Below are 22,903 nucleotides of genomic sequence, written 5' to 3'. Positions count from 1 at the left end.
ATGAAAACTCAACATTGACTCTAATCTATACCTATTTTATCAAAAATTAAACAAAACATTATGTTTAGATCTGGACTTTAAGGGCTTGTTCACGCCTGTTGGGCTGCACTGTGCAGCATTGCCAACACAGTCTCAACTCATAGATAAGACAATTTGCCTTTTGTCCTTTTTCTTCAGTTCATTTTTGAACAGCGCATTCTGAAGTGAGTTAAATTTAAAGTTAAATGTAGTGTCAAGTTAAAATGTTGCTAAAAACACAGCAGATGAGTCTGTAAATGCAGCAAAGCATGCTTGTCATACTCACTGTGAAACCTAAGGGGTTAATCCTGCATATTGTATAAAAATGCTGTTTGATCCTGTCTTCTCTGATCCTCCCCTTTTTCCACTGTCCCCAATCTATCTCCTGATAAGACAGAGCCTTTGGAGGCACTCTGCGTATGCTCAGTTTGGTGTGAATTGCTAGAGTTTTTTTTTATTCTTCGGAGGGTGCAGGTGATCAGCACAGGGCCAATCCGCACTGTCCAGACAGAGGGTCAGGGGTCCTGAAGCCTAATAGGACAGTCAGAGTAGAATGAAAACCTCTCCTACGAGCCTTTACCAGACACTGATAGAAGTTAAAGACTGTTATCTACTGCTGATGAGAAAAGGTATTTAACAGTCTATATTTACTCAAATAATTGCATTTCTATGTTCTGTATAATGTGGGAGACCAGATATAGTGAATGCAGGGTCCTGGGTTTAGTAACACTTTAAATAAAGTAAAAAAAAGGGGGAAAAATAAACACTGCTATGGATTTTACAACACATTGTAGTGTCTGTCCAGAATACACACCAGGGCATACTTTTAATGTGCACCTTAACATACAAGCGCTGATGTGAATGAGCTCTAAATGCAACTGTAACACAGTGTTGTGCAAGAGGACAACAAATGCAGAGTCTGCCGAGGGGGAATTTTCTCACAACTGAAATATTAGTTTTGGGTTCGAATAAAACTATTTCCCACCATACAATCTATCATTCTTGTATTTGTAGGAGGAAAAAAAGAGACAGAAGGAGGAAAGAGAGAGGAGAAGAGCAGAAGCTGCAGAGAAACGTCAAAAACAGGAAGAGGAAGGAGTATCAGAAGACAAGAAATCACTTAAGTGTTTTACCCCAAAAGGTTCATCTCTTTCGGTATGTGCACAAAATGATTTGGTGTGTGTGTGTTTCTGGTTCTGGCACTCTTTTGGGTCTTCCCTTTGTGATCGGGAACAGATGACAACCATGACAGCCATAAATGGTTATCACATGCAAACTGGAAGATTGTTTATTAAAAAAAAAAAAAACAGCTCAGTTTAATCTCGTTACTACTACTAGCTGTCAGATACAATTACAGTATTTAAAAAAAATAAATAAAAAATAAAAATTATTTAAAAAAAAACATAAAATTATTTAGTTAGGCAAGTTATTCTCATAATTTTTTGGCAAGTGAAAAGGGTGTATTTACTAATGTTTTTACTCAAGATTCACCCATATTTCCCCCAATTTAATCTTATGTAAAAAATATAAATTTTGGATGAAAGTTAAGTAAATTTATCAAATTATTATTATTATTATTATTATTATTTTTTTTTTTTTGAGGTATAGTGGGGTAAGGATAAAGCTTCTGCCAGTTTTTTTTCCCATCCATGTGCCTTTGGGGAGATTTCTCTTCATTTCCTGTACTGTACATATAACACAAAATGAGAGAGAGTCTCTCCAAATTGAGGCGAAAATCCCTCATGGACAGTTGTCACCAGAATAAATGTCCCCAATGGAAGATTTTTCCACATCTCCTGTTCTGGTGACAGCTCAAATATAGGGGTAAATCTAAGTGGGGACACAGGCATCAATAAATAAGTGACAGGGTTGCTAACCCTTTTCCACTCTACTCTGCCTTTTTTTTACAAAAAACTTTTTGTTTTTTAAATATACCTACACTTTAACCAGTGCATAATGTTGCTAAATTTGATCTAGGCTCTAATGACCTTAGGTAAAAGGTTTTAGTCTACCAAAAACAAATACAAATCCAATAGGATTAAACTGTCTAAAATATGAAGTCAGCAGAGATTGTGCAATGTTTTAAAAAACATTTTCATATATATCTGCCATGCACAAATTACATAAATGTATAGGGGTGGTAAAACTGCTTTTACATTCCTCCGGTGTGAGCTATCCATAGGGACATGGGGGAGCTCAGCTATGAGGAAAGAATAACTAAACTAAATTTATTCTCTCTTGAGAAGAGGCAATTATGGCAGGATATGATCACATACATAAATGGTCTACATATTAAACGTGGTGAAAGGTTGCTCACTTCAAAGTGTATTTATTCCTACACAGATGTCATATCTGGTTTACAGCAGATAATAAAGATCTGCAAGCACAGTACAGACATGGTTAATTATGCTAAACATAACCCCCCCAGCCCTGTCCCCCCGACATTCCATGGAAGGTGAAAGCCAGGTAGGATTTTTAGGAATGTAAAAAGGTAAAGCAAGTAAAAAGATAAGCAGCAATTTTTAAATATTTATAATATGTAAATGGAAGTATGTAACAAATATAAAATAGGAGTTTTCCCCATTTGGATGCAAAATTGGAAATACACTTTAAAAGTAAAAATCACCTTTTTTAAAAAAAATGTATAAATGCACATTTTTTTTGCCGGTAAAAAAATATGCAGTTATTATTTTTTGGCTAAGGAGTCTGCAGAGCATTGCACCCACCATCAGCAGATCACAGATGTAATCTCAGGCTCCTGCAGACTCTCAGCATAGCTGTCTGCTCATACCGCATACGAGCAGGCAGTTACCTGAGAGCAGGAAGATCAATGGATTATGAGAGTGCTCACCAGCGCCCTCACAGTTCACTGAGAACTAAAAGCCGTCAGCTGCAATGGCTGATGGTACTTGTAGGCATTCATTCACAGGACAATATAAATGAATGAAGTGTCCGTGTGGGCGGACGTATCACAGGGAGCGGGGGGAGAAGCTGCAGATGCTGGCACATGTTACACGTTACACCCTAAAAACGGGTTGAACATGTAACATGTTCCAAAGGGTATCTTATCCTTTAAGATCAGTGCAAATGACAAAAGTTAATATAAGAGCTGTAAGAGGTTGGAACATACTTCCACAGGAGCTTTTTCTAACAGGCTAGATGTGTTTCTAAATGTGTTTCTAAATGCACAAAATAAAATTGGCTATTGATTTAGGTAATTAAAACAACCAGATTGTTATTCCGGGGAGTATCCAACTGCATTGGGGGATCAGGCAGCCGTTTTTCCCCTGTTGGAGCAAATTGAACCACACTTTATAACAGTTTTCTTTTCTCATTCTGGACTACCTGTCCATTTAAGGTTCTGATGATGTGGGCTATTTATTTATTTTTGTCCTCTGTTGGAACTTCATAGACATTTGTCATTTTTTTCTATTTCAACCTATTAATGTGACTATATTGGACATTCAAACCTATTATTGTGCTTCTTTTTCCCTGCAATCAGAGGTTCTTTGTAATATTATATAGCGTACGTCATAAACTGTTTCCATCAAGTATGAAACATAAAGTGGTGGATTATATAAGGGGATACAGACCTGACTTGGGTTTATTTATAAAGCAGTACATGTGACATGGACCAAGAATTCACTGCATTTATATTCTTCTAGTGCTGAGATTTGTTCATCTGCAGTGAATATCAGATGGCCCATAATGTATACAATAGTATAGAAAGATTAAAAATAATATCTTGAGTATCTACTTTATTCTGGTATAGAAATCATTATTTTAAATGGAAAATTAATAAAATACATTTCTGAATTCCTTAAAAAAATGTAATTTGAAAGAATGTTTTTAAATCTTTTGGTCCTTTATAGAATCCATCCAAGCATTTTTTTTAGTTTCATATTATGTGTTGTTATAGTTTATTTTATTTATGTGTGCATGTATGCTAGGATAATAAGTCTCCCTAAAATATGATGCATTTTAGCTTGTACATCCTGACATGCTGAAAAGGGCTGGAAGATAAGAGCGGTCCTAGCAAAGTACTACAATATTAATCTATACATTTTTTTTTTTTAAATGGTGGAGAAGCATTAGAACCTCTGTGAGCAGCACCAGGCAGAGGCAAAAGAGGCACCTGCCTTTGGCGCCAAGCTGTGGCAGACACAGCTTGAGTGGGAGCCTCTCCTGCCTCTGCATTGCCCGGCCTTCTCCTACATTGTGCAGGACTAAGCTGTCAAACTGAATGCTCAGTCCTGCAGAATGCACAGGGGGATCCCTACTCTCCCTTTGTAAGCAGCAGCTCTTCCCTACATTGTCAGTGTGACATTTACCCACTTTGTATCAGGACCTTTGCGTGCATAGCGTCACAGACTTCATATGACTACACAGGTAGAGCCGCGTTCTCCTCTTGTAATCTGCAGGACTGAGCTATGAGTTTGACAGCTCTGCAATCATTTATCATGAAATCTACAATTGTGGCTTTCATTCATAAGTTACTGTTACTTTAAATAAAAAGATGTATTTAAAAAAAAAACTTTTTTTAGCCCCTAACTACATCTTAATGAACCCTAGGTAACTTTTATTAACTCCTTTATTCCCCTTTTCCCTTTTGCTGTTTTTAGAGACAAATTACAGAAACATTTTTGTAGTTAACCCAAGTTTTATTTTTATGCATTGATGTTTTTACTTTTTTTTTTTTTATATATAATTTTTTTAAGTTTGTGTTAGTTTTTGTAAAGCCAAATTAAAATACACTGGGTGGGGACAGGAGGGTAATTTGGCATCCTCGCTTTGGGTGACAGAGGACCTTCTTTCAGCATTGTCTCTGAGGTTCCTCTTGCTTTTTCTGTAGCCACTGGCCACATTTTCTGTGTGATCACCAAGGAAGACAGTAAACTAAATCTCAATGGGGGCACAGGCAGTAATAAAACGCTTTTATAAAGTAGAACTCCAATTCATAAAAGAAAAAATAAATAAATAGCCTAGTTAAGAATATGGCTGCATATGAAATCAGCTAAAGTAGAGTGGGGAAGGGTTAAGATGGGTATGTAAGTACAGTTTTTTTTCCTTCCAACAGTGGATTGAAGGGAGAAAAACTGACATATCCTCGCATCAACGCAAGCGATTTGGATACAGATATCTCCCTTGCTGCATTATTGTATTCTTACAGCAGTGGCTTCAACCCCCACACTCAGAATACACAGATCAATGCTTGCAGCTATTGGCTGAGAGCACTGATCAAATGCTGGTTCTCCAGCATGACTTTTCGACAGAAGCCAGTCGTTAACATCCTTTGTGGGGAAGACACCAGGACAGGAAGAAATCTACTCAACAAAAATATGAACAGCAATAAGAATCTAACAGAGATTCTAACCCTTCTTATGCCAAGCAAAACACATAAAAAGGTTGTGGTGAAAGTTGAGCTAAAGTTTTGTGGACAGATCGACAAAAAACTATACAGTGAAACTCGCGTTTATTTTCTGCTTTTCTTTTTTTACAGTTTCAAAGTAATTATTTTTCAAGCTGATTTACTAAGGCAAAGGGAAATATACAAATGACAGTGGTCCATAGTAGCCAACCAGGGTTTTACTAAATAGAAAAAAAAAAGACAGCTGATTGGGTGCTACAGCCTGTATTACTCTACTACAATGAATAGTTTGAATTTGTTTTTCTTATTGCTTTGTGTCATAGTTCATCTTAGATGCAATTTTGATTTCTATTGGTAAAAATTCATCATTCCAAAATACTCAAGTGGTTTTAGTGATACTTGTGAAATATTGTGAATTATTGTTATCTAAAAATAATAATTCATAAGCTGGTTTATGGAAAATAAGTTTTATTGACTCCCAGGCAAATATTCAAACATTTGAGGATCTTATCATAATTGAGAATACTTAAACAGACAGGCATAAAAACTAGTAATGCATTAATTAAAAAATCATTAAAGGTGAACTTTAATTATTTAATATTTGCCTTCCCTAGAAATTTTTAAATAAACCCTTAGGCTGCATTCACATGTCAGCGTTTGGATCGCGGGCAGAACCGCCGCGGTTCCGCCCGCGATCCGGAGATTATTGCAAATCGCGGGACGCCTAGCGTTGCCCGTTGATTTACAATAGCCCCCCAAACACCGAGCGATGTTGCCGCGATTTCCGCCTGCCGAATCGCGGCAACATCGCGCAAACAAAAACGCGGGACGCAATACGCAATACGCTCCAAAGAAGCTCGTCAACGGGCAACGCTAGGCGTCCCGCGATTTGCAATAAATCTCCGGATCGCGGGCGGAACCGCGGCGGTTCTGCCCGCGATCCATACGCTCACATGTGAACGGAGCCTGATTGTCTTCATTATATACCCTATTTTTGACCTAATGATGTCAACAATGGGTCTTTGTGTTTCTCTATGCAACGCAGGCAAATTATGGCTGGTGGGATCGCCCAGCAGAGTGCTGTACACTTCCTGCAAACATCACAGCACCCTGCCTCAGTGCTCCTCTCAAAAGCCCTTAGCCCTACTGTAAGCAATGGGCTAGCTCTTGGGAGCAGATATGCAAATATCAAAATATCTTGATGGGTGGATGGCAGTTTAGAGCAGGGGTCTCCAAACTTTCTAAACAAAGGGCCAGTTTATTATCCTTCATACTTTAGAGGGGCCGGACTATGGGCAGTAGGAACAGAAAATGTCCTGGTATTGGTAACAATACCCCATCGTTGGTGTCAGTGAGGGGAATAGTGCCCCATCATTGGTGTCCTTGAGAGGAATAGTGCCCCATTATTGGTATGAGTGGGAAGAATAGTGCCCCATTGTTGGTGTCAGTGGGAGGAATAGTGTCCCATTGTTGGTGTCAGTGAAAGGCATAGTGCCCCATCATTGGTGTCCCTGAGAGGAATAGTATCCCATCATTGGTGTCAGTGGGAGGAGTAGTGGCTCATTATTGGTGTCAGTGGGAAAAATAGTGCCCCATCATTGGGGTCAGTGTGAGAACTAGTACCCCATTTTTGGTGTAGGTGGGAAATATAGTGCCCTATCATTGGTGTCAATGGGAGGAATAGTGTTCCATCATTGGTGTCAGTGAGAGGAATAGTGTCCCAACATTGATGTCAGTGGCAGGAATGATGCCCCATTGTTTATGTCAGTGGGAGGAATAGTGCCCAGAGGGCCAGATAAAAGCAAGCAAAGAGCCACATCTGGCCCTCGGGCCGCAGTTTGGAGGCCACTGGTCTAGAGGAATGGGCGTTCCTAGGCTGGCTGCAGAGGGCCCCACATCTGATACTGAGCATTTAGGATGAAAGATCTAAAATCATATATATGAAAAGGACAGCCAAGGACAACCATGCTGGGGGAAAAAAGCTTGAACTTGAGTAAGAAACAAATATTGAGCTTGCCACTGCCTCCAAACATCCCCATTAGTCCTTTTATTTGATGGGCATCTTTATTGGGAGGTAGGAGGAGCCACACTAATCTCAATTGAGCTTTTTTATTTTGTTTATTGAAAACAAAGTGATAGCACAGAGGAAAATCCACATGTACAGAAATGATCCTATTACAATGATAAAATGCAGCATTAACACAACCAGGGTTTCCTTCATTGTCTACCACCCAATAAAGTTTCTCAACTAAGACATTTATTTGATTCCACTCCCAATATCTTGGGATCTATTGATCATTTTAACTTTCACAAGTGATGCTCAGGCAAACAAACCCTGCTGGCAAATGTCAAAACTGCCAGATCACTGGTCTGGGCCTGGTGAATGTGTTGGAGAAAACCACACTGTGAAACCTCTATAAACTATACGTGTTCACCTTACATCTGAAAATACCACTTGTGTATTTTGGACCCTAATGCAGCCTTTCTCAACCCTTTAAATGTGAAGGAACCCTGGAAAGAACTTGCAGGTATCAGGGAAACCTTGTTTATAATTAATATTTCTGCAGCTCACAGGACATTAGTAAGAACAGTAAATTGTGTCTACGAGAATAAATAAAAGATTAGGTAATGTGGGCATACTTTTGGTGTATTTGACACCCAGGGCTGCTCTATACAACAACATTATTTTCAGTAACAACAATGAAATGAAACCAATAATAGTAATGGCTAGAAAAGAAACTCAGACCACAAAATGTTTCCTCACTTTGGTGATCAGTGGAAAAATGAACCCTACGTTGGTTAATAGAAAAGAGCCCCTTTACATTTGTGGTTAGTGAAGCGCTTTCATACATTGGTAATCAGTGGAGAAGGTTCCCCTTAGATTGGCAGTTGGTAGAGAAGAACCCTATTACACTGGTTGTCAGTAGGGATGAGCTGAGGGGTGTTTTAAGTCCAAACCTACCTTAGCAAGCCCACCAGGAACCTGTCACTGTACTGGGCCAATCTTAGATGGTCAAGGCCTTCCCCACCCTGCAGCTAGATGTACATATGCCCCTTGTATATGTTTGACTCTGGGGAGGGGAAAACTCTGGCCACAAATGGTTGGGCCGGTACAGTGAAAGCTTCCTGGCGTTCTTGCTCAGATGAGTTTGGCCTTGGATCCGAACACCCAAGAACTCATCCCTAGTGGTCACTGGGAAGAATGCTCCCTTAACAGAAGGCTGAGAAGATCATTGGTGTCAGTGGTAACTTATCTCAGGGGCAGAAATTGTTCAATGCTTGAGGAAGCCCTAGAAATCTTTGGAGGAACCCTAGTTGAGAAAGGCTGCTATAATGCACCTCTATTGTAAAAGATACAGACATTTCAACTAAACTTCATACAGTGTTGTTGTGGTGGTCCCATTGGTGCCTTTTGTTGTCCATATTTGTGGCATTTTTTTTTAACATTCAATGTGTTTTTAACCATATTTTCCAAAAAAATGTTTGTTATAGAAATCAATAAAAAGCATGTTTTCAATGGTTAGCCGAACTCCAGGGAACCTACAAAAACCCCTCTTGCAGTTAAGCTGAGCCTGCACTGCAGGTGCTAACTGCTCCTTTTTTGTCTAGGGGACAGAAAAGCTATTTCTTACCTGATCCTCTGCTCCTCTGGAAGACGGTTACTATATGCTCTGGCAGTGAACCCTTTCTAAGCGTTCCCACAGCCATCCAATGTAGGGCTATGGTTCCTTCATTGGTCTTGATGATGTCAGAGGACCTAGGACTGTCACAGTATAGGGGAGAAGAGGCTGCGGTTACCGGTCTATCAGCAGAGAGGAGCCTACAGGAATAGAGGATCAGGTAAGTAAAACAACTTTACCAAGTCCTCAAGACCTGAATGAGCAACTACCCTTTGCAGTATGGGTACAACCCTACTGCAAAGGAGGATTTTTAGATTTCCTGGAGTTCAGCTTTAAGTTGAATTTGATCATTTTTCCATTATGTTCAATGATTTACTTCATGGAAACCAGGATCTAATTGTGGTTGAAAAATAAATTAAGACCCCAGAACTTTTTTGTGTGGGGCCAGAAAAAGGACAACAAACAGGTCACCTAGCTAGACTTTCAGGTGCATGCACAGCTGTGTTCAATTGTGAGAGTTCACATGAGTACTCAGGTTCATATCATAAAATCTCATGTTGTGTCTTTTTCCAGATTGAAGAGCGGGCGGGGTTCTTGAACAGGTCAAGTCAGAAAAGGTAACTGGTGATAATATTTTCAAAAATGCATTTTAAATGATCTGTCTACCTTAAAGTTATATTTCAAGAATGAGCAGACCCTGGTGGAATGAATTACCCACTGGGATCTGGTTTTCAGAGTGATAGTGGTATTTTTTCATTGTGAGCTTTTTACATCTGAAAATGGCATTTTCCATTCTTTGAAGGTTTCTTATCATGGATCAGTTGAATTACCTCAAGCAAATTAACAAAGATGTTTTGATGGGTTTTTGCATCTTCAAATACTGAGCATAAAAATAATCCATTTGAGTTGGAGATAAAGAAACAACTCATTTAGGCTGGGTTCACGCTTATGTGGGTCAGGAATGCTCTCAAAATCAGCGCAACCTGCAGGCAATGCAGATGCACCCCAACGCATCTGATGAAAATCTTTTGCAGATATGTTGGCTTGCCATTCATTCTTAATAGCATCCCACACATCAGCGAAAGCCCCCTCGTTTTTGTGTCTGCCGCACCATGCAGCGTGTTTTTAAAAAAGGGTCTGGGACTTCTTTACATGCATTTCTGTGGGCAGGGCAGCCCATTGAAATAATAGGCTACCCTACGTACAGAAGGCGGGTCGCAATAATGTTTCAATAGTTATATTTTTTGTGAAACCAAAATTCTGCTTTTGTGTTATAATTATGTATGAGAACATTTTGATGGGAAAAGTATCATGGGATAAAATTAAGAATATTTAAAAAAAAAATGTATAGTCTATTTTTCTACATTTACTTATGTCAGGACTTAAAGCAGAGCTCAACCCAAAAGGGAAAGCTTCGCTTGTCTGCCTCCTCCCCCGCTGCCAAATTTGGCACCTTTGGGAATTTGGCCCCCGTCCTTCCCCTGCAGCCGGCCCATTCACAAAGCGCAGCGCACTTCTCTGCCGGTTTCCCTAAGTCAGGATGGTAGCAGCGCCATCCGATAGTTGATTGAAAAATCAGCTTGGATAAAGACACCACTGGGTTCCAGGACAGGTAAGTGCCCTAATATCAAAAGTCAGCAGCTACAGTATTTGTGGCTGCTAACTTTTTAATTTTTTCTGAAGGAGCCTCAGCCCCGGTTCACACTTATGCGAGTGCGGGGTTCGCATGTAATGTCGGAGCGCACTGCTCCTTCATTAAATGCGATCGGCTGTGCGGTGCGAGTTTAGCCATACACTTTGTATGTCTAAATTCGCACCGCACCCGCAGCAAACACGCACAGGGACCCTTTTTGGCAGCCGCATCAGGATCGGATCGCACAGCGGTTCACACTTGTGCGATCCGATCCTGTGCGAACTGCAAGATCGCACTGCGATATGCGATCAAACTGGGGGTGTCGTTAAGATTACATTGACACCCCCAGCATATCGCATATGGCAGTGTGAACTGCCGGGGGTGCGTGTGCGATGCGGGAACAGGCTGCCGATTCGCAGCCTTCCCGCATCGCATAAGTGTGAACCGGACCTTAAGCTCATCTTTAAGTCCCTTATCATGAATATTTCAGATTTACGTTTCCAAACAAAATGAGAATCTTTCGGCTCTTGTACCTATGTTTTACCGGTCTCCTTTACTCCTTTGTTGTAAAAAGCCCTATACAGAGCTCAATAGCTCAAGCTAAGATATAAAAAGTTCTGCTGACCCACAGGCTTTCACATAGAGAGGGACAATCTGAAAGGTAAAAACAGCATCTGCTGTGCTCATTCTTAAAAAAAAGGAATTTAGTGCTCTGTGAATTTTGTGTCACAGATACACTATGTATTAAAAGTTAACTTCTGAGATTCTATATGTGTAGTTCCTGATTTGAAGATTGGTAGTCATTTTAGGCTTCCTTCAGGCTAAATTGACACCTTTGCATGCACAATAGTATGCACTTATCCGTGTTGCGTTAAGGCTGCTAATTCACTCTTAAGGGGCCTTTAAAAAAAACCTCAATACAGGAAAAACATGCCATTACTATTTTTGTCCAACACACATTGCATTCACGCCTCTGCACTGTAGTTTGCTGGAGAGCAGGTGTGTTGAGTCATACTGTACTGTATATGCGTGTTTGGATGCCATTCAGAAGGAATGTCAATGCACCTCCATTCAAATTCGCAGTGCTTTGTAATGGATTTCAGCTTTAACACCAGTTAGCATGCATCAAAATTTTGAATCCAACTTTAAAATGCATGGTGGTAGAAGTAACTCAAATCACAGAAACAAAGATAATAGGAATGCAAGATTGAAAAATTTGAAGGGACATCACTAGTAATTAGGGTAGAGTAGCAAATTGATTGGTAAGCATGTAAGTTGATTGGTAAGCATGTGCACAGGGAATGGTAAAATGAAAGTGTGTGTATGGCCAAAACAATTTTTATGTTTTAGTTTTAAACGGCATGGGGAGGAATTAGGTCCCCTGCCAGTTTTTTAATCTAATTGCTGTTTGTGTCTCCACTGGGGTAATTTGCCCTCTTTAATTGTCCTAGTGACCATATACACAAAAAGTAAGGGGATATCTCAAATTTTACAGTTGTCACCAGTACAGGGGGTAAAGGGAAGTCTTCCAATGGGAACACCTGTTTCTACCTGCTTTTATGCTGTCCCCTGGACAGAAAGTGAAAGGAAACTCTCCCCAGAGGGGACACAGACAGCAAAAAATAAAAGTTTTAAACTTTCCCTCCTAAAACACAAAGATTTTGGCTACAAATAAACTTTTAGGAGGAACTGAACTTCCGGAAGCTGTGCCAAGAAAGTCAATCTGAGAGCAAAGGTGTAGTGCTCAGTATTCCTAGTATTCTTCCTGCAGATGATCCCCTCCTTACTGACTTACTATACCCTGTTGTGCACAGTCTCTTTGTGGAGGCAGCCATCTTGATAGAGGCAAGGCTTTGCTTCCTCGTGGTACAGCCTGCAGCAAGGAGAACAGAGAGTAGTGCAGCAGCAACGCCACACAAAGTCTCACTCCAAATCTACTGGGATTGGAAGTCAGAAGCAGCAGTGCCTTAGAACTCACATTGCGAGTATACAATTATAAAGGTGGAAGGCATGGAGGTGCTTAGGCACACTCACTTTTCTGAATGAATGCAAAGTGCTCTCTGTTCAGACCAGAAGGAAAGACGTGGCAGTGATATTACACTCTCAAACTCATCCAATGAGAGAATGCTTTGCATTCATTGAGAAAATGTAAAGCATTCTTTGAATGGCACCCATGTCAAGTGGCTGACCTCCTATATTCACAATGCATCAGGCCAGCTGCTCAGCACCAGACCTGAAAGCAAGTGGAGATCTTTGGAGTAGTGGTGTCTAATTCAGTGATTTGCAGCTTCCAGGGGGATTGGCCAGGTATGGTATATAGATGTAACATACAGTAGTTACATCTATCCATGATGGACCAATGTAACTGTACTATATTACCAAATGTATTGGGTTGTCTGCCTTCACAACCACATAAGCTTTAATGGCATTCCAGTCTTAGTCCATAGGGTTCGATATTGAGTTGGTCCACCCTTTGCAGCTATAATAGCTTCAACTCTTCTGGGAAGGCTGTCCACTGCCTTTAGGGGTGTGTCAATGGGAATGTTTAACCATTCTTCCAGAAGGGCATTTGTGAGGTCAGGCACTGATGTTGGAGAGAAGGCCTGGCTTGCAGTCTCTGCTCAAATTCATCCCAAAGGTGTTCTATCGGGTTTAGGTCAGGACTGTATGCAGGCCAATCAAGTTCCTCCATCCCAAACTTACTCATTCATGTCTTTATGGACCTTTTGGACCTTGCTATGTGCACTAGTCCAAATCATTTGGTGGAGGGGGTGTTATGGTGTGGGGTTGTTTTTCAGGCATTGGGCTTGGCCCTGGCCCCTTAGTTCCAGTGAAGGAAAATATTAAGGCGTCAGCATACCAAAACATTTTGGACGATTTCATGCTTCCAACTTTGTGGGAACAGTTTGGGGATGGCCCCTTCCTGTTCCAACATGGCTACGCACCAGTGTACAAAGCAAGGTCCATAAAGACATGAATGAGTGGGTTTGGGGTGGAGGAACTTGACTGGCCTGCACAGAGTCCTGACCTTAACCTGATAGAACACCTTTGGGATGAATTAGACTGTAAACTGCGAGCTAGGCCTTCTCTCCAACATCAGTACCAGACCTCACAAATGCCCTTCTGGAAGGAAGGTGAAACATTCCCATAGACACACTCCTAAACCTTGTGGACAGCCTTCCCAGAAGAATTGAAGCTGTTATAACTGCAAAGGGTGGGCCAACTCAATATTGAACCCTATGGACTAAGACTGGGATGCCATTACCGTTCATGTGTGTGTAAAGGCAGGCTTCCCAATACTTTTGGTAATATGTATTTAAATATACCATGCCTGGATTTCTTCTTCAACAATTCCAACTTTTTCCCTATAACATAGCATAGCTTCACTTTTTTGAGTTCAGTACCACTTCAAGTGACTTAAAGCTACTTAGCATTAAGAGATGACATTCCCAAACACTTACACACAATAAAATGCACAGCTGCCAAAAGTCTCCAGTTTTAGAGGCAATTGCCTGCGATCTCTACCTTAATTGTTCTGCAGCTTTCCACCAACTTCCTCCTTTTCCATCTTTTAACAGAGTCAATTCTGTTCTCAGGCAAGGACTCATTAAAAAGTGACAAGTCCGCTAAAGTCAAAGCTTTGTTTCGTGATTAAAGCAGTGCATGCACTTCCCAGACGACCTTCTGTAATTTGTGATGTTATCGGCAATGCTGGTAGTCAAAGGAAGTGGGAGACGAATGTTGCCGTTCATTAGTCATCATTTTCCTGGAACAGCTCAATGTCGGCCCTTGTCTGCCTTCAGCTGTCATTTTACAATGTCAACACCAGAGGGCAGTCTCCCCCCCCCCCATCCCAGAAAAGCAGGAACACCTGAACTGTAACACTTTATATAAATATTAGTGTGAGATCATAACAGATGTTATATCCAAGTCACAGATATGTTACAAACTCTTCAGAAACTTATAAAAAAAGACCAGTTTGTGGTCTGTAATTTTAAAGGCAGGTGTTCTTCCACATCATATGGATTTAGTTTACATAGTTTAGACAACAGATTTACTGGCTATTAAAAACTTATTTTGAATTTATATGTTGATTTTTAGGCAGAGCTATTTCCTCTGCAAGTGTGAATGCACATTTTCCTACATAGACCGACTGTCTAGACCAGGGGTGTCAAACTCAATTTCATCGCGGGCCATATCAGCATTATGGTTGCCCTCAAAGGGCCGCATATATCTGTAGGATTTGATGTCCAGAGCACTCCACGCCCCCTTACACCCTTACATGAGGTGTCAGAGCCCCCCACACCATCAGAAGTCAAGAGTCAACCTACCCTTCCTTACATCACAATGCACCCCTTACCCTGTGGTGCTGCCTAAAAGATGATGCGGGTGGATCTGGGAAGAAGTGCAGGGTCTGGAGGAGATCCAGAGGAAGGCTGGAGTAAGCTTCCAGAGTCTGCTGAATGCTGAGATCAGGGGAGGGAGAGGCAAGGTGGTGTTGCGGCTGCACAGAGAGGTGCAGGATCTGTAGGAGGAGTTCCATCATTCTCTCTTCTGCGGACTGCTTAGAAAGGGGGGGGGGGCAAAGGCGACTCTTTCTGCAGCTGCACAGAGGATAGCAGGATCTGGCAAAAGAGTTCTGTCCTCTTTGCTGCCAACTACAGAGACAAGGTGGGGGCAGAGACAAGGGGGGATGCCGCAGCTGCAGGAGAGGTGCGAGGGCCACATGAAAAGGCCTGGGGTGCTGCATTCGGCCCGTGGGCCTTGTGTTTGACACCTGTGGTCTAAACCAATGATGTTTTGAAACTACATTTCCCATGATGTTCATGCACTCTGCAGTGTAGTTGGGCATCATGGGAAAGGCAGTTCCAAAACATTTGGGGTGCCAAGGTTCGCCATCACTGGTCTAGACAATAAAGGTGAATTCCACCCTATGGACCAGCACAGTGGCTAAGTGGTTATTACTTCCACCTAGCAGCACTGGGGTCTTAGGATTGAATCCCAACCATGACACTACCTGTAGGAAGTTTGAATGTTTTCCTTGTACCTGTATGGGTCTCCTCCAGGTACTCTGTTTTCCTCCCACTCTCCAAAGTCATGCTTGTAGGTTAATTGGCTACTGTCTAATTTGTCCCTAGTATGTATGAATGTGAGTTAGGGACCTTAGACCTTAGATTGTAAGCTCCTTGAGGACAGGGACTGATGTAAATGTACAATATATATGTAAATTGACAGTGCTATATAAGTCCCTTAAATTAAAAAAAAACAAACAATGCAGGCAAGGCAAATATACTGTACTATAGGTTATAAATACAATTAAAGTTGATCTAAACTCTCATATAAGTTTAACCATGTTAAAAAAGTATTGGCTTTACATTTAGAGCCAAAACTTTTTTCTTGGTTTAAATAGGAGTGAAATCCTATTAGGGTATTTTGTGCTGTCTCTGCCCTGCTAGGGAGATTTCAATTTACTTTGTGTTCTGGAGATGCAAGAAATCAGAGGAAAGTTTTACAAACTCCCATCTTAGAGAGTTGTCTCAGAAACAGGTGACCCCAGTGAAGGATTTTTCCTCACTTCTTATGCTGGCCATACACTAGCAGAAAAATCGGCCATGTGCGTTTTATAAAATCGAACGATTTATCGGAAAAGCAAATGATACTACCATCATGGAACCATCAAATTTCGAAAGATAAACGCTCCATGAACATAAATTAACCATTTTATCGTTCGTTTTCGTGAAATCAGAAGGGAAATGACAACATAAAAGTGACCTCTGCATGTAATGCAATGAACGTTCCTGAAAAAAAAATACAGTTTTTTCGTGGATCGTACATTTCTATTATTATGTTCATTCTGTAATATGTTTACCTTCCGGGTTAAAGGTTTTGGCACATGCGCAAGAAAAGTTGCACGATTGTTCTCAGGCGGGGCAGCCACAAAACACAAGAATGTTGGTAGATCAGCAAAAATATTTCCAATTTTTCAAACGATTTTTTAAGGCCTAAAAGTTGAAAGAGATTGCCATTCATTATCCACTAACTATAAAAATATCGGGCGAACGATCGTCATTATAGATTTTCGGTGGATTTTTCTGCTAGTGTATGGCCAGCATTACTCTGGCGGCAACTCTAACATTTCGCCTTGCTTTATATCTCAATGACGATGGTCACCAGTGTAAATAAAGGACTGAATCTTTCAAGCAGGAAACAGACCACAGTAAAGACCATGCCAAAGGCCTGGTTCACACCTATGCATTTTTTGGTGGTTTTTGCTTTTTGCAGGAAGGCACTACAGTTCTTTTAACATGCTTTCCTATTGGAAATGTTAACATCTATGCTTTTTTCAGCTGCTGCGTTTTTGGAAAGGGTCAGGGACCTTGTTTTAATAGACTTCATTGGAGAAGCTGCAGAAAAACACGTGGAGTGTTTTTGCTGTGATTTTACAGCAATTTACATTTTTTTCATCTGCCCAATAACAAATTGGTCAAAACAAAAAAGCATAAAAAATGCATATCGCACAGCAAAAAGCACTGCGGAAATGATCAAAAGCAAACTGCATTGGTGTGAACCAAGCCTAGGCCCTTATCACATACACATACAAATGTTAAAATTGCTGCGCTAAAACCATATCAAAAACGCTGCACTAATAATAAAATCAGTATATTTAAAAATCAATCTCCGGAAAGCAGCTGACACAAAAAGATAGAAAACTTGTATCTTAACAGAAATATGGTATAATGGTGTCGCGCTAGTCCATATCCACCAGTGTTTATAGACAGATGATATAAATGTAAGAGTAAGTCCCAAACAGTGTCGGCAGGGTCCACATCCACTATAGCGATGAAGAGTAGTGAAGCAGGAAAGACCACCACCAAAACAGGATAATAGGGTACTCTTACCGACTATGTAGACCCCTAAGGGTCAAAACCAGCCCAAATAATGATGTTGGCTCCGACAGGAAGGGATCAATTATTTTCCAGAAGCTTCTTTCAATAAGGGTATAACTGGGTTCCCCCAACTCCTCCTTCAAGCACTCCGAAAATACAGAAAACAAAATCCCCTCATGGTGTAATAATTTGATGCAACATTTATTTAAAAGGAAGAAAGCAGCTTACATGTCCATAGAGATGTACTGGCATATCGGTGGCGTGGGTTTCTAACCGACAAGATGGCCGCCGCGTCCCTCGTCTGCGCATGCGCCTCGGCACCAGCCAATCCCGATGCGTTTCGTCATAGAGTGACGTCGTCAGGGGTCACATACACATACAAGTCTTTACATACACTTTAATGCATTTTCAAGTTGTTTTCAGTCTTTTTAAATATGGAGCCTTCATTAAAATCATATACCATATTCCAATAACCATTTCAGAAATGCCATGCTGCTTTCTTGCATTGTCACCGTGTCACAACTCCTTTGGTGGTAACAAGCTTCACATATTGCACAGACCTGGCCCAATGTTGTCACTTTCAGGAGGCTAGTCCAAAGCTATAGTGTGCAGCCGATACTGGAGCGTGTGCAATGTAAATAAGAAGTGGCTAAAAAAGTCTGAAAAAGAACAACAGCACTGAGATTTATTGAAACTGGAGACTGTTTATGATACACAGTGCTATTGAAAATGAAGAAGAAAATATAAGATACATTCTGTCCAGTGCTTCCTTATAAATAGGGATGGGCTCAGGCCTGTTTATTCCAATTTTATTGATTTATAAGTAGGGATGGGCTCAGGCATGTTCGGATCCTAATCCCAGCCTACCTGAGCAATCCCACCAGGAAGCCTTGACTGCATACCGCCAATCATAGGCAGCCAAGTCAGGGCGTGTGTATGTGCAGTTGCAGGCTGGGAAATGCCTTACTGCCTATGATTGGCGTTGTGCAGTGCCAGCTTCCTGGCGGGATTGCTCAGGTGGGCTGGGACTACGATCCTACCACGTCTGAGCCCATCCCTACTTATAAATCAATAAAATCTGAATAAACAGGCCAGTCTAGTCTGGTATGTGAGGCAAACAATGACCAGCAGGGATGATCTCAGGCATGTTCATAAATGAGTTCGAACCCTGAGCTATACAGCCAGGAACAATGCAGACAGGCAATTATAAGCAGGTGGAGGCATTCCCTGCACCACAACCGCACATTTGCCCCTCGTCTTTGTAAATGTGTGGTTGCGGGGTGGGGAATTGCATCTACTGCTTATGATTGGCTGTCCACAGTGACAGCTTCCTGGCGTGATTGCTCAGGTAGGTTGGGACTTTGAGCCGAACATGCCTGAGCCCATCCCTACTTATAAATCAATAAAATCGGAATAAACAGGCTAGTCTAGTCTGGTAAGTGAGGCATATAATGACCAGCAGGGATGATCTCAGGCATGTTCAGAAATGAGTTTGAACCCTGAGCTATCCAGCCAGGAACAATGCGGACAGGCAATTATAAGCAGGTGGAGGCATTCCCTGCACCACAACCGCACATTTGCCCCTCCCCTTCGTAAATGTGTGGTTGCAGGTTGGGGAATTGCCTCTACTGCTTATGATTGGCTGTCCAAAGTGACAGCTTCCTGGCTGGATAGGGTAGGTGGGTTTGGACTAAGAAATGCATGTGTTTGTATTGTAGAATGACTACCCTAGGTGCGCTGTTCAACATCAGAAATGTCTAATAATTTTATAAGTTCATTTTTTAATTACCAATTTTGTTCTGCAGTCTTAAGTCTACACAACCAGCTGTGGTGTCCAAGATTGACAGCCGACTTGAGCAATACACCAGTGCAATTGGAGTAAGTATGGTATAATAGATTGTAAATATTAAAGTGTCACTCCATCTAAAACTTGAATCTTGGTGGGCTGTCAGCTTCTGGCTTCTCAGGTGTCTTGGATACTCCAACAGCGAGATCTCCATGCCAAAATTCCCAGCTCTGCTCCTGTCCACCTGGGAGTTTTGGGTGTCCTCCTCTTTCCTTCTCCATAATATAAAATAAACATTTTTAGCAGGAAGAGTAGGAGCCCCTCATAATGAGTACAGAATGTGTGCAGACTCAGGAGTTCCACACAGAGACCTCATCAGTAAAGTCCTTGAGAGATCCTTTAATGACTTCTTATTAACCCCTTCCTGCTGCAGGAGCCATTGAATGAAATCTAAACATCAGAAGCATTTCCTGTGCTTTCCCAGTCAATTGATTACTTTGCTATTGTGTACAATAGAGATGGATAGCACGAGAAACAGAGGCAGCACATTTATTTAATACAGGCACACATATATATTGTGCTGTCAATTTTTCGCAGTGCTTTACATCTCTATATATAATACATTTACATCCATTCCTGCCCTCAAGGAGCTTACAAACTAAGATCCCTAAGCCTCCATTCACATATAGGCGTCTTGGATCCCGAATCATTGCAAATCACGGGACACCCGTGCAATTCCCGTGACTTGCAATGGCACCCCAAACGTGATGCGATTTTGCAGCGATTGTTGTCCAACGAATTGTAGTAAAATCGCACAAACAGATTCGCAGTACGCCTGTCGCCCAAAAAAAGTACAAGAACTTCTTTTGGGCGACAGGCATCCCGCGATTATGTTTGTGCAATTTTGCCGCAATTTATTGGGCGACAATCGTGGAAAAATCACGCCGTGTTTGGGGTGCCATCGCAAGTCACAGGAATCACACAGGTGTCCTGTAATTTACAATGATTCCGGATTGCGGGCAGAATCACAGTGATTCTGCCCGCGATCCAAGATGCCTATATGTGAATGGAGTCTTAAGCCTGGTACACACTACAGTTTTTTTTCTGAGTTGTTCGGAAAAAAAAAACTGTCAGCTCCTGTCGGAGATGCTGTACTGATGATGAGCCCCCCTGCCAGAACACTACGACCAATGCTCTCTGCCATTGGCTGCTGGTTTTCCAGTACGGACAGAATGACATACTCATGGGCTGGAATGAAGGATGTTTTTTTTTTTATAACCGGTCAATGTTTACTGACATTTGGCCGTGTATACCTGGACTAACTCACATTCATACATACACATATGAAGGCCAATTTACCCAGGAGCCAATTGATCTTCCAGCATGTCATTAAAGTTTGGGAGGAAACCGGAGCATCGGGAGGAAACCTACACAGGCACAGGAAGAACATGCAAGCTCTATGCACATAAGACAAGCTCAATAAATAGGAAACTCAATCTTTACTAGGCGACTGGAAGCTGTCAGTGACAACACACTGATTGGGGGCACTGGTTGAGTGCACTCCAAGTAACACAGCAATGCTGGCAGACCCCTATATGTAGCAGCACAGCATATACTCCACCGCCATGCTGCTACATACTGTAAATGCTTTTAACCGAAATTAGTTAGCAGTTATTAGTTGTCCATTGTTGAGGGAACAGTGACACCTAGTGTCTGTGGGAAGTTTTAACATACTGTAAACATTGAAAAAAAAGCAGAAGCATACTATCAAACAAACAGTTCTTTTTTTTTCAGCAGTGTTACAGTTCCAGGAATTACTATAGAATTTCCTACACACATAAAGTTTTTCACAATCTAGCATGCAACTTGGGTTCAGCAAAAAGATATGGTGGAGAAGGAAGGTTAAATAGGCACTGTTCTACTTCTGGTTCAGCCAAAGTCTGAGCTAAGCTCCAGTAACGTGTAATGGGAAAAACACTAACATTTTACCTTTTTTCTCTTTTCTTTATATATATATATATATATATATATATATATATATATAGCTTTTTTATGAATATTCAATAAACAATGATCTAAAAAAATGGTAAAACCCCTTAATGAAAATGTTGCAGTATGTTATATACAGTCCCTTGAAAAAGTATTCGTACCCCTTACAATTTTCCACATTTTGTCATATTACAACCAAACAAGTAAATGTATTCTATTGTGATTTTATGTGATAGACCAACACAAAGCAGTACATAATTGTGAAGTTGAAGGAAAATGACAAATTATTTTCAACATTTTGTTAAATATGTGAAAAGCGTGGCATGCATTTGCATTCAGCCCCCTTTACTCTGCTACCCTTAACTAAAAACTAGTGGAACCAATTTCCTTCAGAAGTCACCTAATTAGTAAATAGAGTCCATCTGTGTGTAATTTAATCTCAGTTTATATACAGCTGTTCTGTGAAGGCCTCAGAGGTTTGTTAGAGAGCCTTAGTGAACAAACCACATCAAGAAGGCCAAGGAACACACCAGACAGGTCAGGGATAAAGTTGTGGAGAAGTTTAAAGCAGGGTTAGGTTATAAAAAAATATCTCAAGCTTTGAACATCTCATGTAGCACTGTTCAATCCATCATCTGAAAATGGAAAGAGTATGGCACAACTGCAAACCTACCAAGACATGGCCATCCACCTAAACTGCAAAGCCGGGCAAGGAGAGCATTATTCAGAGAAGCAGCCAAGAGGCCCATGGTAACTCTGGAGGAGCTGCAGAGATCCACAGCTAAGGTGGGAGAATCTGTCCACAGGACAACTATTACTTGTGTACTCCACAAATCTGGCCTTTATGGAAGAGTGGCATGAGGAAAGCCATTGTTGAAAGAAAGCCTGTTCGTAGTTTGTTCGAAGTCATGTGGGGGACACAGCAAAAATGTAGAATAGGTTGCTCTGGTCAGATGAGATCAAAATTTAACTTTTTGGCCTTAAAGCAAAACGCTATGTGTGGTGGAAAACTAACACTGCACATCACCCTGAACACACCATCCCCACCATGAAACATGATGGTGGCAGCATCATGTTGTGGGGAGGCTTTTCTTCAGCAGAGGCAGGGAAGATGGTCAGAGTTGATGGGAAGATGGATGGAGCCAACTACAGGGCAATCTTAGAAGAAAATCTGTTAAGAGTCTGCAAAAGACTTGAGACTGGGGTGGAGGTTCACCTTCTAGCAGGACAATGACCCTAGACATACAGCCAGAGCTACTATGGACTTGTTTGGATCAAAGCATATCCATGTGTTAGAAAGGCCCAGTCAAAGTCCTGACCTAAATCCAATTGAGAATCTGTGGCAAGACTTGAAAATTGCTGTTCACGGACGCTCTCCATCCATTCTGACAGAGCTTGAGCTCTTTTGCAAAGGAGAATGGGAAAATATTGTATTTTCTAGATGTACAAAGCTGGTAGAGACATCCCCAAAAAGACTTGCAGCTGTAATTGCAGTGAAAGGTGGTTCTACAAAGTATTGACTCAAGGGGGCTGAATACAAATGCATACCGCACTTTTCACATATGTATTTTCAAACAATTTTAAAACCATTTATCATTTTCC

At 41.2% G+C, this 22,903-nt stretch overlaps 1 protein-coding gene across 5 annotated transcripts in view; it reads left to right on the top strand.

Moving 5' to 3' along the window:
• CALD1 (caldesmon 1) overlaps positions 1-22,903 on the top strand; it is a 295,859-nt gene that overhangs the window by 250,125 nt on the left and 22,831 nt on the right. For all 5 annotated transcript variants that reach the window (XM_082254260.1, XM_082254258.1, XM_082254256.1 and 2 more), the window contains 3 exons: positions 1,033-1,173; positions 9,580-9,623; positions 19,332-19,404. In XM_082254260.1, coding sequence (XP_082110386.1) covers positions 1,033-1,173; positions 9,580-9,623; positions 19,332-19,404 — 258 coding nt within the window. The remainder of the gene's footprint in view (positions 1-1,032; positions 1,174-9,579; positions 9,624-19,331; positions 19,405-22,903) is intronic.

The sequence above is a fragment of the Pelophylax lessonae genome (assembly GCF_965119305.1).
Source record: "Pelophylax lessonae genome assembly, chromosome: 4".
Classification (NCBI taxonomy): Eukaryota; Metazoa; Chordata; class Amphibia; order Anura; family Ranidae; genus Pelophylax; species Pelophylax lessonae.
This window is presented reverse-complemented; position numbering and strand designations above follow the sequence as displayed.